The sequence below is a fragment of the Rhinopithecus bieti genome, unplaced genomic scaffold (genome assembly GCF_001698545.2).
Source record: "Rhinopithecus bieti isolate Rb0 unplaced genomic scaffold, ASM169854v2 scaffold_7580, whole genome shotgun sequence".
Classification (NCBI taxonomy): domain Eukaryota; kingdom Metazoa; phylum Chordata; class Mammalia; order Primates; family Cercopithecidae; genus Rhinopithecus; species Rhinopithecus bieti.
The window spans coordinates 1,503,584-1,518,128 of record NW_016805470.1 but is presented as its reverse complement, the minus strand read 5'-3'; the positions used below and the strand labels follow the sequence as shown (position 1 = coordinate 1,518,128).

The window sequence follows — 14,545 nt, the reverse complement described above, 5'->3', positions numbered from 1 at the left end:
CTCCCTCCCTCCCTCCCTCCCTCCCTCCCTCCTTCCTTCCTTCCTTCCTTCCTTCCTTCCTTCCTTCCTTCCTTCCTTCGAGATGAAGTCTCACTGTGTCACTCAGGGTAGAGTGCAATGGTGTGATCTCAGCTCACTTCAATCTCTGCCTCCCGGGTTCAAGCAATTCTCATGCCTCAGCCTCTGGAATAGCTAGGACTACAGGTGCGTACCACCACACCTGGCTGATTTTTGTATTTTTAGGACAGAGTCTTACTGTGTTACCCGGCCAAGAAATTCTTTATATTCCAAAATTACTTTGCACTCTGAAAGATACCAGCCTTCCTCATCTCCTCATAATCCTTCATGGAATCATCATTTCTGTAGAAATCTGTGTGTGAGCTGGGTATGGTGGCTCACTCCTGTAATCCCAACACTTTGGGAGGCCGAGGCAGGCGGATCATGAGGTCAAGAGATCGAGACCATCCTGGCCAACATGGTAAAACCCCTTCTCTACTAAAAATTAAAAAATTAGCTGGGTGTGGTGGTGCATGCCTGTAGTCCCAGCTACTCAGGAGGCTGAGGCAGGAGAATCACTTGAACCCGGGAGGTGGAGGTTGCAGTGAGCTGAGATTGTACCACTGCACTCCAGCCTGGGCGACAGAGCGAGACTCCATCTCAAAAAAAAAGAAAAAGAAAAAAAAGAGATCTGCGTGTGCCTTCTTTCTTCTTTCAGCTGCAGCAAACTTAGCTGCAACCCCCAGGAACACAACGAATGCTCCAACAATATGAAACCTCAGACACCTGGCCAGAGGGCCGCTCATCTGAGGTTTCGTCAAAGCACCAGAAGCCATGGTAGTGGTTGTCCTTGATAGGTATGTCAGCCTCAACACCAGTGTCCTTCCTGCCTGGTGGAGAAATGGATCACTGTGTTCTGTTTGTTAGAAGCAAGTCTCTAAGTCCAGCCCACTCAAGGGACAGGATACCCAAGAACATGAATATCAGGAGGTAGGGTTTATCTGGAGACATTTCGGAAACCCTCTTCTACCACTGATTCCTATTTTATTGAGTATTTTTATCCAGGATTGGGAAATCAAACCTTGTTTCATGCTTTTCAGTATCAGTGGAAATTATATTATTATTATTATTATTATTATTATTATTATTATTATTATTTTTTGAGACAGAGTTTCGCTCTTGTCGCCTAGGCTGCAGTGCAGTGGCACAATCTCAGCTCACTGCAACCTCTGCCTCTCGGGTTCAGGCTATTCTCCCACCTCAGCCTCCTGAGTAGTTGGGATAACAGGCATGCGTCACCATACCGGCTAATTTTGTATTTTTAGTAGAGATGGGGTTTCACTATTTTGGCCAGGCTGGTCTCGAACTCCTGACCTCAGGTGACGCACCCACCTCAGCCTTCCAAAGTTCTGGGATTACAGGCTTGAGCCACTGTGCCTGGCCCCTCAGATCTTTTAATGTAATAAAATATGTTAATAGGTTTTCTAATAGTGCACCATTCTTACATTTGTAGAGTAAACTCCATTTGGTCATGAACTTTTAATGTTAATAGTTTTCTGTTGTTTTTTTTTTTTGAGACGGAGTCTTGCTCTGTCACCCAGGTTGGAGTGCAGTGGTATGATCTCACCTCACTGCAACCTCTGCCTCCTAGGTTCAAGCTATCCTCCCACCTCAGTCTCCCAAGTATCCTCCCACCTCAGTCTCCCAAGTAGCTGGGATTACAGGCGCCTGTCACTACACCTGGCTAGTTTTTTGTATTTTTTTTTTTTTTGAGACAGAGTCTTGCTCTGTTGCCCAGGCAGAGTGCAGTGGCCCAATCTCGGCTCACTGCAAGCTCCGCCTCCCAGGTTCACACCATTCTTCTGCCTCAGCCTCCCGAGTAGCTGGGACTACAGGCATCTGCCACCATGCCCAGCTAATTGGTTTTTGTATTTTTAGTAGAGACGGGGGTTTGCCATGTTGGCCAGGCTGGTCTCAAACTCCTGACCTCAGGACACCCGCCCACCTCGGCCTCCCAAAGTGCTGGGATACAGGCATGAGCCTCGCGCCTGGCCCCTCAGATCTTTTACTGTAGTAAAATACATAATAGGTTTTCTGATACTGCACCATTCTTACATTCGTAAACTCCATTTGGTCATGAATCTTTTAATGTTAATGGTTGTTTTTTTTGTTTTGTTTTTGTTTTTGTTTTGAGACAGAATCTCGCTCTGTCACCCAGGTTGGAGTGCAGTGGTGTGATCTCGGCTCACTGCAACCTCTGCCTCCCAGGTTCAAGTGATTCTGCCGCCTGACCCTCCCAAGTACTGGGATTACAGGTGCCTGTCACCACACCTGGCTAGTGTCTTGTATTTTTAGTAGAGACGGGGTTTCACCATGTTGGCCATGGAACTCCTGATCTCAAGCAATCCGTCTGCCTCAGCCTCCCAAAGTGCTGGGATTACAGGCATGAGCCATAGTGCCCGGCGTGTTAATGGTTTCTTTTTTGTTTTGTTTTGTTTTTTGGAGACAGTCTCTATGTTGCCTAGGCTGGAGTGCAGCAGTGATGCAATCTCTGCTCACTGTGACCTCTGCTGCTGGGATTTAAGTGATTCTCCTGCCTCAGCCTCCTGAGTAGCTAAGACTACAGGTGCATAGCACCATAGCCAGCTTTTTTTTTTTTTTTTTTTTTGAGATAGAGTCTCGCTCTGTTGCCCAGGCTGGAGTGCAGTGTCACAATCTCGGCTCACTGCAACCTCCGCCTACCGGATTCAAGTGATTCTCCTGCCCCAGCCTCCCGAGTAGCTGGGATTACAGGCGCTTGCCACCACGCCTGGCTAATTTTTGTATTTGTAGTAGAGATAGGGTTTCACCATGTTGGCCAGGCTGGTCTCGAACTCCTGACCTCAGGTGATCCGCCCACCTTGACCTCCCAAAATGCTGGAATTACAGGCGTGAGCCCCCTAATGTGGCCAATTTTTTTGTATTTTTTAATAGGGATGGGGTTTTGCCATGTTGGCCAGGCTGGTCTCGAACTCCTGACCTCAGGTGATCTGCCTGCCTCAGCCTCCCAAAGTGCTGGTGGCTCACAGGCATGAGCCACCATGCCCAGCCTTGTTAATTTTTTTGTTTGTTTGTTTTGGTAGTGACGGAGTCTTACTCTGTCACCCAGGCTGGAGTGCACTTGTGCAATCTCAGCTCACTCCAACCTCTGCCTCCTGGATTCTAGCAATTCTCCTGCCTCTGCCTCACTAGTAGCTGGGACTACAGGCACACGCTGCCACGCCTGGCTAATTTTTTTGTATTTCATTAGAGACAGTGTTTCACCATGTTGCCCAGGCTGGTCATGAACTCCTGAGCTCAGGCAATCCACCTGCCTTGGCCTCCCAAAATGCTGGGATTACAGGCGTGAGCTACAGTGCCTGGCCCTTGTTAATAGTTTTTAATGATTCTGTTTGTTAGTGTTAGGATTTTTGTATTCATTATTGAGGTTGGACTGTAGTTGTGTGTGTGTGTGTGTGTGTGTCTGTGTGTGTGTGCCATCTTTGGTCAGGTGTTATCAATTTATTTTTTTGTTCCATAGGAAGAATTTAGAATTTTTTCTTTTCTGTGCTCTGGAACAATTGAATAGTATTGGAGTACCCACTCTGCCTGTCTAGTAGAAGTCCCTGTGATTGTCAGTGTCTGGTGCTTGTGGAGGGTAGCTCTTTGACACCTTTTCTTTCTTTCTCTTTCTTTCTTTTCTTTTCTTCCTTTCCTTTCCTTTCCTTTCCTCTTCTCCTTTCCTTTCCATTCCTTTCCTTCCTTTCCTTCCTTTTTTTTTTTTTTTTTTTTTTTTTGAGATGGAGTCTCACTCTGTCACCCAGGCTGGAATGCAGTGGTGTGGTCTTGGCTCACTGCAACCTCTGCCTCCTGAGTTCAAGCGATTCTCCTGCCTCAGCTTCCTGAGTAGCTGGGATTACAGGCACACACCACTACGCCTGGCTAATTTTTGTATTTTCAGTAGAGACAGGATTTGGCCATGTTGACCAGGCTGGTCTTGAACTCCTGACCTGAGGTGATCTGCCTGTCTCAGCCTCTCAAAGTACTGGGATTACAGGTGTGAGCCACTGTGCCTGGCCTGGCAGCCTTTTCTTTTTCCTTATGGAAATTATTCTATTTAGAGTTGATCATTCTTTTAGTTTCCTATGTTCTTCTAAAAGACTATGCAAATAGCATGCTTAATGTTTATTTCTGTGTCTTTGGTTTTAAGAGTAAATTCTAGTTAACATGACCTTCAGAAACTCCTGGAAGCATCTGAGGTGCAGTGGGGTGGAACAAGGAAAAACGTCCTTAGACATCAGTGTCAGTTTGTGGAGGTCTCAGTCCTGTTGGCCTTGACAGACTTGGTGACTTAGGACCACGCTGACTAGGGCTCCTTCAAAGCCCTAAACTGATGTCCTGTGTCCTGCTAACAGTGGACAGAAGGTTCCATTCCCCTCTTTGGGACTGCATTGCAAATTTTGCTGCCAGGCAGGTCCCTGGGCTTTTCTTGGGCAGCTATCCCCCTATCCCTTTGGCCTTCACCCTCATTCCATGGCTTGGCTTTCTGTTGATCCTACACTGAAGGTCCCCTAAATTGTGGCATGGTCAATGTGGGGTCTTAGTTCTATTCGGTAATAACTGCTTTGTTTTACTTAACAGGGAAGAGAGGACATGAACACCTAGAAAATGCAGATGAACCCCCTTGGGGGGTGGTGGGGTCCCCAGAAGGGTGGAGTTAGGGAAAGAGAAGACTAAGGCCGCTGGGGAAGAATGGGGGCCAGGGAGCAGGAGTCCAAAGCTGGCATTTGCTTGCCCCAGTTATTTTCTTGGCCAGCAAGGAGGCCTTTAGAAAGGAGGCTGGGCACTGTGGCTCACGCCTGTAATCCCAGCACTTTGGGAGGCCGAGGCAGGCAGATCACAAGGTCAGGAGATCTCCTGGCAAACATGGTGAAACGCCGTCTCTACTAAAATATAAAACATTAGCCAGGCATGGTGGCGCACGCCTGTAGTCCCAGCTACTTGGGAGACTGAGACAGGGGGATCACTTGAACCCAGAAGGCGAAAGTTGCAGTGAGCTCAGATGGCACCCCTGTACTCCTCAGCCTGGGCGACAGACGGAGAATCCGTCTCAAAAAAAAAAAAAAGGAGGGTGCAGTTCTGCAGTTGAGCCACAAGGTGGCTCATGCCTGCCTAGCAGTTTCTCCAGGAGAAGAAAAGCCTGAAGCGGGTGGGATGGGCAGGAACTGCCAGGGTTGTAGGGCTTTACCTCCCGGTGTTCTGTCATGGTCTGCCAGTAGACATTAGAATGGAGTTTCATTACATTGATATGTGAGATTGGAGGTGCCGTTTTTATAGCCTTCGAAGGACTTGGGGCTGTTCTCTTGCGGAGCCTGTCTCTGGATGTTGTGCTGTGCGCATCTCTCGACAGGTCCACTGTCCCACGAGCAGAAACTGTCACAAAGCTTGGAAATTGCCTTGGCATCCACCCTTGGCTCCATGCCCTCCTTCACGGCACGGCTGACCAGGGGACAGCTCCAGCACCTTGGCACAAGAGGGAGCAGCACTTCCTGGAGGCCTGGCACCAGCTCGGGTAACATGGGCCCCGCCGTGTCCTTGGAGCCTTGGAATGGGTGGTCTGTTTTCTGTCTCTGGATGCTGGGCCAAGTCCCTGGGGGCTCTGTGGACCTGCCTGGCCAGCCTCCCCTTTCAATTCCAACACCCAGCCTGGGAGAGAACCTGTTCTCTTGCCTTTTCCAGGGGTAGTTGAGGGGCTGTCTATGAACTTAAACTCCTCACAAGAAAAGCTTTCTTTAGTCAATCCTTAGTAATTCTGTGGATGTAGGGCTTGGCCAGCCTCTGCTGTGTTTCCTTGTGAGATCTACTGTTAATTATTTTCTCCTGAGGATTTTTGTTTCTCTATTTTGTTGTTTTTATTTATTTATTTATTGAGACTGCGTCTTGCTCTGTTGCCCAGGATGGAGTGGCACAGTCTCAGCTCACTGCAACCTCCGCCTCCGGGATTCAAGCTATTTTGCTGCCTCAGCCTCCTGAGTAACTGGGATTACAGGCGCCCACCACCACGCCTGGCTAATTTTTTGTATTTTTAGTAGAGACGGGATTTCACCATGTTGTCCAGGCTGGTCTCGAGCTCCTGACCTCATGATTCACCCGCCTCAGCCTCACAAAGCTCTGGGATACAGGAGTGAGCCACCATGCCTGGCCTTTTTTGTTATTTTTTCTCATCTAGTCTGTCTCCCATCTGACATCCAGGGCACTTTATGTAAATGTAAAGAGAGGTTTGGTTGGGTTTGTTGTCCTCATCCCTTCAGATTAACACTTCCATCAGTGTCTTAGAAAGAGCAGTGGCAGCTTATGGGCCAATTTTGCCTAAAATGAACCTTGGCCCCCACTGTATGCCAGAATCTATTAGGATACAAAGCAAGAGAAACTGATTGCAGCGCGAGGCATTTTTTGTGAGATGGAGCCCATGCTGTGCGAAACGCCTTCTCTCTTGGCTTTTAGGCTGTTTTGCTTCTTTTCTCCTATCTTCGGTGGTCCCTCTTCAGTTTCCATTGCCAATTGCCTTCTCTACCAGCTCTGGCTCTGGGCTCTCTAATCTCAATACTCTCTGTTACCCAAGTGAGAACCCACATCTCTGGCGACTGCCCATGTTTCCCTGTAGCTTCTGCCTCTCCTTGGAACTAATCCTGCCACCCGGACAGCACTCAGCATCCTCTCTCTTTTTTCTTTTTTTAAGATGGAGTCTTGCTCCTGTTGCCCAGGCTGGAGTGCAATGGCGCAGCTTCAGCTTACTGCAGCTTCCGCCTCCTGGGTTCAAGTGATTGTCCTGCCTCAGCCTCCCAAGTAGCTGGAATTACAGGGGCCCACCACCACGCCTAGCTAATTTTTGTATTTTTAGTAGAGATGGGGTTTCACCATGTTTGCCAGGCTGGTTTCGAACTCCTGACCTCAGGTGATCCACTCGCCTCGGCCTCCCAAAGTGCTGGGAATACAGGCGTGAGCCATCGTGCCTGGCCACAGCATCCTCTCTCAAGGAAACATTCAGACTCTACACTGCTCACATCTGCCCTCCAGAGCTTTTCCCCTCACTGTCCCCTTCATCCCACCTGGGTAAGGGCAGCATCTTCTGTCTTGTGGTGAGGCTTCTAACATAGAAGTCATTCTCCATTTCCTTCAGTGTCCCCATCCTGACATTCTGTTCATTATCAGGTCCTGTCCATCCTCCCCCAAGGTAGACCTCAGGTTAGTCCCCTGCTCTCCTTCCTTGGCCCCTGCCCTGGCCGCAGCTCCCGCTGCCTCACCCCCAGACTCCTGCAGTAGCTCCTGCTGGTATCCCCCCATCCTCGCCTCACTGTGGCTCGTCATCCTCACAGCAGTCGGATCTTTTTATCATGTCAGCCCATCACTGTGTTCCACTCCTTCAAATCCTTCCATGGCATTGCCTGAACTTAGGATAAAACTTCAACTCCTGCTCCTTCTGAGGTCCTGCCTGCTGGAGCCCGTATGTCTCTTCTTCTGCAGTCTTATCTGAAGCCCACTCTCACTTTGTCTTTTTTTTTTTTTTTTTTTGAGACAGAGTCTTGCTCTGTTTCACTCTGTTGCCCAGGCTAGAGTACAGTGGTGCAATCTCGGCTCACTGCAACCTCCACCTCCTGGGTTCAAGCAATCCTCCTGTCTCAGCCCCTACTAGTAGCTGGGATTATAGGCATATACCACCAAGCCAGCTAATTTTTTTTTTTTTTTTTGGTATATTTAGTAAAGACAGTGCTTTGCCATGTTGGCCAGGCTGGTCTCGAACTCCTGACCTCAGGTGATCCACTTACCTCAGCTTCCCAAAGTGCTGGGATTACAGGTATGAGCCACCGTACCCAGCCTCACTATGTCTTTTTCTTTTCTTTTCTTTTCTTTTCTTTTCTTTTCTTTTCTTTTCTTTTCTTTTCTTTTCTTTTCTTTTCTTTTCTTTTCTTTTTTCTTTCTTTCTTTCTTTCTTTCTTTCTTTCTTTCTTTCTTTCTTTCTTTCTTCCTTTCCCTCCCTTCCTTCCTTCCGTCCTTCCTTCCTTCCTTCCTTTCTTTCTTTCTTTCCTTTTTTTTTTTTTTTGACAGAGTCTTACTCTGTCGCCCAGGCTGGAGTACGGTGGCACGATCTCGGCTCACTGCAACCTCTTTCTCCCTAGTACAAGCAATTCTCCTGTCTCAGCCTCCTAAGTAGCTGGGACTACAGGCGCCCACCAGCATGCCTGGCTAATTTTTGTATTTTTAGTAGAGACGGGGTTTAACCATGTTGGTCAGGCTGGTCTCGAACTCCTGACCTCAGGTGATCCACCCGCCTCGGCCTCCCAAAATGCTGGGATTACAGGCGTGAGCCACCGTGCCCGACCACTGTGTCTTTTTCTTTAACAGATAGTCTGTTCTTTGTGCTTGCTCTCCTTTCATTCTTCATGGCTGGCTCCTTTTTATTCTCACAGCTCTTCCTACAGGAGGCCATGTTAGCCCACCCTGTTCAAAGCAAGGCCTCTTTTGTATCCTCTCACTTAATCACCTCAGTTTGCAGTTATATACTTGGGTTTCCAGTCTGCCCAGGGCACAATAATTGTCTTTTCATTGATTATTTTTTTTTCCTGTCACTGAAACTGCCCCTGGGGCTCTGGGCCTCTGAGACCTTTTAATGGGACTTCTGGTTGGTGCTGGGGGGAATTGGGGCCCTCGCATGCTTCTGTGGTGTTGGGGCAGGTGTGGTTTTTAAAACTCTGATGGAAAATAAATTCTCATCATGCACTGTGGGTCAGGCAGGTCTCTGAAGCCTCTAGCAGAGCCTGTATGAAAGGGGCACCACTGAAAAGCAGTCAGCTCTTTCCTCCTGCTTCCTCCCCTCCCTTCTTTCCCCCCTCTCCCCACCTTCATTCCTCCCTTGATTCTCTCTCCCTCCTTCCTTTCCCTGTAGAGGTTCAACTTTCCACTCACTGGGGAATTCTTGGCTTGTGTGCATAGGAGAGGCCCCCGGTACTTTTATGTTGCTTAATGTTTGGCCCAAAGAAAACACCCACAGCCAGGCCACTCTTTCCTGGCTACAGTTCTCAGGGATGTGGAGGCAGGAACACTTCAGTTCCTGCTCCCCCGTGTAGGGCACCCCTGCCCTCCCTTCTTTGGTGCCTGGTGCCTGAGTGTAGATGTCAGGTCCATTCATCACATGTGGATGGAGCACTTGCCCTGTGAGGTGCTGTGCCAGGTCCTGAGGCCAGATGAGAAACACAGACATAGTCCTGACCCTCAGGGCCTGCAAAGCCTGGGGAGGAAGCAGGCATCCTACCTTGGAGGCTGAGAAGGGCTAGTGGGCTCTGAAAGCACAGGAAAGGGGCAGTCTGGGTAGCTTCCTGGAATAGGTGTGGTCTAAGCCAGGTCTCCAGATAAGGACATTTTAGGCAAAGAGAACAGCAAGCACAAAGTGAGGGTGCCAGCAGCGCAGAGTGTGCAGAGAAGTGATTGGAAGCTGCTGGACTCTAAAAGTTGAGACTGGTGTAAAGAGAGGTGAGGAGGCTGGGTGGGCCGTGCAGGGAGTCTTGACTGTCCCAAAAGATGGGGAGCCCCTAAGAGGTAGAAAGCAGAGGCATGGGGTGGTCAAGTTACATAGGTGGGTCATTGGAAGCAGCTTTCAGGACAGATTGAGAGGACAAGCCTGGAGCAGAGTGAATAAGTTAGGAAGAGATGCATTGAGCGGCCTGGATTATGGTGATGAAATGGACAGAGAGAAGGGGGTTTAAGAAACATTTCTGAAGCAAATTGGTTTGAGATTCCTTTGGGGTCCTCCAGAGAGTAGTGGCTAGGAATGGAAACATGGACCGCAAGGAGGACAGGCAAGCCCATCCCCTGTCACTTTCCAGAGGGGCCACGAGGGAAGGAAGAGCCATGGGTGCAGCCTGGTAGGGCATGGCCAGGGCTGCTCACTGTGACCCTCATTCAAGGATGCCCTGCAGGAGTTGCGGAAGGAGGGAGAGCCTTCCCAGAGGGCCAGAGCAGCACAGGAGCGGGGTTGAGGAGTCAGGAGCAGGGCTGCCAGTAGCAGTGAGGGGGCAACAGGCTGCAGGGCTGAAGGGAGCAGGAGCCAGGTCCCAGTGGCAGGTGTGCTGCAGGCCTCAGCCCTGTCTCTGCTGACCTCCCTTCTCACACGTCCCCAACCTTGGTACACTGGACTATGTGCTGCTTTTCCTTTTTTTTTTTTTTTCCCCTTTTTTGTAGAGATAGGATCTCACTGTGTTGCCCAGGCTGGTCTCGAACTCCTGGCTTCAAGTGATCCTCCTGCCTCAACCTCCCAAAATGCTGGGATTACAGGCGTGAGCCACCCCACTGGCCTGCGTTTTCCTTCTCTTGTCGCCTCTCACATTTCTTGCAGTTTATCTTGTCAGAGTGAGCTGTGCCTTGCTCCAGCCTTGGCCACCTATTGCGGGGGAAAGTATACCTTGCTAGGAGACCAGGAGAAAGGGCCCAGTACTGCCTGCTGCCCTCAGAAGCCAACTCTTCTCAAGCATTTGTAGAGGCACTGAGATTTGGTCAAAGATGGTAGAGAAGAGGCCTCCCAGGTTCCTGGGCTCCCTCTCCCGCTTCCACTCCCCTCCCTGATCAGCCTGGGGTGGGCTTGGGAGGGATGAAGCCAGATGCTGCAGCTGCACGGTGGGAAGGCTCTGCCTCTCAGAGCAGTCTGGACCACGGAGCAGCTTTCCTAACCCTGGCCTGTTTTCCTTCCTGATTTACCAGAGCAGCCTGGGAGCATCCCAGGCCCCGAGTGTGCCTCCTGCAAAAGAGTGTTTTCTCCCTACTTCAAAAAGGAGCCGGTGTACCAGTTGCCCTGTGGCCACCTCCTGTGCCGACCCTGCCTGGGTGAGAAGCAACGCTCCCTGCCCATGACGTGCACAGCCTGCCAGCGGCTGGTTGCTAGCCAGGACGTGCTGCGGGTCCACTTCTGAGTGACTGGCCTCCACTGGAGGAGACCCATCGCTGGGAGGAGCTGAGGGGGAACAGGAGCAGGGCCACCGCACACCTGAGGTCTGGCCAGGCCCCAGGCACAGAGCTGCCTGCTCCCTCCCGGGGCTCTTCTTCATCACCTCACAGTGTAGCACACTGCTTCTGTGCTGGTGGCAATAGGGCAACAAAGCCATAGGCCGGAGGGCGGGGGGATGTCCCTGCCTCCCCGCCATGCCCCCTACCTGAGCCCAGGGCCTGCTGGAGCCAGCCCCACCCTAGGCAGGAAGATGCCTGCTAAGGGCCCCCTATGCAGTTCGCATACCCCCCTATCCAGCAGGGCACTGTGGGTGGCTCACCCTAGATTGTGGCCCAGATCTCAGGAGTCTCTGCCTTCAGGGTCATCCAAAAGTGGACCTTGGGGGCAGTGGGGGTGTCTGTGGAACGCATGACTCAGCCCCCCAACTGGCAGCCTTAATAAAGCGATGGTTGACGTCTGCTGTGGGCTTCCTCCTGGTGGACTGCCTGTCTGTGTCGTCACACTCCTGTCACCCACCTACACCCACACAAGTGGAGCTCATAGGGTAGCTGTGTGCAGTCACTGCAGCCCGCCAGGCTGTCATTCCTGTCGACGGCCTGAACGGACACAAACTGGAATTTTCAGATCTGTCCCCTGTGTGGGGACTCAGAACCCAGGTTTGCAGGTGGGCATACATGGTGGGAGGGTGAATGGCTCCCTCTGGCTGGTGCCAGCCGTGCTCAGCTGGCTCCTGAAACTGCTCCCTGAGGGGGAGCGCAGCGTTTCCGTGTGCGGCCGGTTTCAGGAAAAATACTTGTTTATAGGCTGCATCCTTTTTTCAGCCCAACATTTAACTTTATGGAGTCCCCAAGGGAAAATATATCCATATCCCTACGACTTGGTACTCTTATCAGATTCCAGCCACTAGAAGAACCTCAGTGAGAAAACACACCCACCTTTCCCTGTTCCCTTCTAAGCACGTTTGGGAAGGAGCTGCCTAGGGATGCTTTGTAAGGCTGTATTTTACCCTTGAGCTTAGCCGCAGGTCCTGTGAACAGGCCGTGGCTGCACTGCACATTCTTTTCCTGGGCTCTAGTCCACACCCAAGACTTTAGAGATCTGGGTTTGGGGTTAGGTTGCCTTTTTTTTTTTTTTCAATTGAGATAGGTTCAGTCTCTGTTGCCCAAGCTTGAGGGCAGTGGTGCAGTCATAACTCATTGCAGCCTTGAACTCCTGGGCTTAAGGAATCCTCCCACCTCAGCCTCCCAGGTAGCAGGAACTATAGGCATGTACCACCATGCCTAGCTAATTTTCTTATTTTTTGTAGAGACAGGGTCTTGCTACGTTGTCCATACTGGTCTCAAACTCGTGGGCTCAAGCGATCCTCCCAAAGTGCTGAGATTGCAGGTATGAGCCACTTCACCTAGCCAAGCCTGCATTTTTTTTTGAGTTCCTACATCACTTGTCCACAAAGATGGCTTCAGAGAGGTGGTCACATCCTTCCCTCTGCTTCCCATTGGCACTGGCCTTGATGCAGCCCTCACATGAGATTTGAGGGTCTGCATGAATGGCCTGTGCTGCCCTGGCTGGTGAGGCTCCTGTGTGCCCCTGGCTTTCTGGGTCTGTGCCTCTCCAGAATCTTGCCTTACCCTCTGGTGTGCTTGTGTTCGTAGAAAAGCCCCAGCATGGCTGGGCACGGTGGCTCATGCCTATAATCCCAGCACTTTGGGAGGCCAAGGTGGGTGGATCACTTGAGGTCAGGAGTTCGAGACCAGCCTGGCCAACATGGCAAAACCCCATCTCTACTAAAAAGACAAAAATTAGCTGGGCATGGTGATGTGTGCCTGTAATCCCAGCTGCTCGGGGGGCTGAGGCACGAGAATCACTTGAACCCAGGAGGCAGAGGTTGCAGTGAGCTGAGATGGTGCCACTGCACTCCAGCCTGGATGATAAAGTAAGACTCCCTCTCAAAAAAAAAAAGAAAAAAGCCCCAGCATGTAGCAAAAGCATTTCTTGGTGAGTGTGGGGGCTGGTGATTCCCACCTTTCACCTGTCATGGTCTCAGGGAACAGCCTACTTCCCACCAGCATCTTGACACCCACAGTGTACTCTAGCTGCTGGGAACCCATCTCTCTGGGAGAAATCCTGTCCACCCAACCCCAAGAGCCCTAGCGTGCAGTCAGCATCAGCACAGCGCTCCCAGATGAGGGCCGGGCTGCCTCCCCTTAAACAGCTGTGTTGGAGGTACTGCCCAGATCACCTGCAGGGCCCTGGGGATCTGCATTTCTAATAGTCTCCTGCCCCCAAGACTGCTCTGGTAGAAAACCCAGCCTGGGAGCCCCTGGAATGGCAGGCCCTGTCCTAGGTACAGGTGGAGCCATGCCCAGGAGTTGCGTTCGTTTTTCTTTTTTTTTTTTTGAGGCGGAGTCTCGCTCTGTCGCCCAGGCTGGAGTGCAGTGACGCAATCTGGGCTCACTGCAAGCTCCGCCTCCCGGGTTCACGCCATTCTCCTACCTCAGCCTCCTGAGTAGCTGGGACTACAGGCGCCCGCCACCGCGCCCGGCTAATTTTTTGTATTTTAATAGAGACGGGGTTTCACCGTGGTTTCGATCTCCTGACCTTGTGATTTGCCCGCCTCGGCCTCCCAAAGTGCTGGGATTACAGGCGTGAGCCACCGCGCCTGGCCCGTTTTTCTTATTTGAAAGACTTCCCCCAAAAGGAAGTGGTCTTTTCACTACCCTTGCCAGAAACATGCCAAGCACCACTGGGCTCTGTTTCTGTCCCCTAGAAAATGGGAATAAAATGTATTTTGCTGTCACCTGGCTCTGTAGGCAGTGTATTTCTCACTAGAGCCTGGACCCAGGCACAGAACAGCTGTAAACATGCAGAGTTTAGGTCCACGGATGGAGAAGACTCAGGATCCCAGAGCCTTGCTGTGGCCCTGCTGCCCTCCAGAGACCTTCCACCCCCTCCATGACCACAGGGTCCACAGGCACATGTCTCTTCCCCTTCCTGTGACATTGACTCGATGGCCCTCTGAACGCAGGTCAGGGCCATGGTACCCCTGTGGTTTGGTGGGGCCAAAGGGGCCCAGGAAGCACCAGTCTCCAAATCTCCTCCCAAGGTGCAAAGGTCTACCCTGTGACTCTGCCTGTGGCCATTCTCTGTCCTCACTTGCAGTGGCTGGCTCTCCAGTTGCCCTTCCAGCCCCTGAGTAGGTGGAAGAGAGGTTGGCGTCAGAAAGGAAGTAGATGAACCAAATGGCCAGAAAGAAGAACAGCTGCTCACAACGTTCCATCTTCCTGCAGCTGGGCTGCGAGGCCCCGAAGCATCTGGGGCATGGGGCTTTGTAGCTTTTCCCAGCTCCACACCTGCCCGGCTTACCCGCTAGCTCTCCAGCTTGAGGCCTCCCAGTGGCTGGGCACTTTTCCATTCCCCAGGAGATGGGCCTTCTGACGCTGGGTTGCTGTAAGTAGGTCTGCAGACAAAGAGTCCTGCCCTGGAGGAAACCGCTTTGCCTGCCTGGCCTCCTGCCTGTGGTATTGTGACATTGTG

The 14,545-nt window shown here is 51.2% G+C and overlaps 1 protein-coding gene and 1 long non-coding RNA gene across 5 annotated transcripts in view; one reads left to right on the top strand and one right to left on the bottom strand.

The window, feature by feature from the left end:
* The window catches only part of UBOX5 (U-box domain containing 5), a 55,244-nt gene extending 43,773 nt beyond the window's left edge, over positions 1–11,471 (top strand). Inside the window, exons 4-5 of one of the 4 annotated variants that reach the window (XM_017872590.1) lie at positions 5,426–5,587; positions 10,773–11,471. In XM_017872590.1, coding sequence (XP_017728079.1) covers positions 5,426–5,587; positions 10,773–10,894 — 284 coding nt within the window. In that variant the 3' untranslated portion in view covers positions 10,895–11,471. Of the gene's footprint in view, positions 1–5,425; positions 5,588–10,767 lie in introns of all 4 variants that reach the window. The other 3 variants (XM_017872589.1, XM_017872592.1, XM_017872591.1) reach the window with 3 other exon arrangements.
* LOC108530002 (uncharacterized) overlaps positions 1–14,497 on the bottom strand; it is a 15,248-nt gene extending 751 nt beyond the window's left edge. The window contains exon 1 of the long non-coding RNA XR_001885737.1: positions 14,375–14,497. This is a non-coding gene — a long non-coding RNA (uncharacterized LOC108530002). The remainder of the gene's footprint in view (positions 1–14,374) is intronic.
* Between the last annotated feature and the right edge of the window lie 48 nt (positions 14,498–14,545).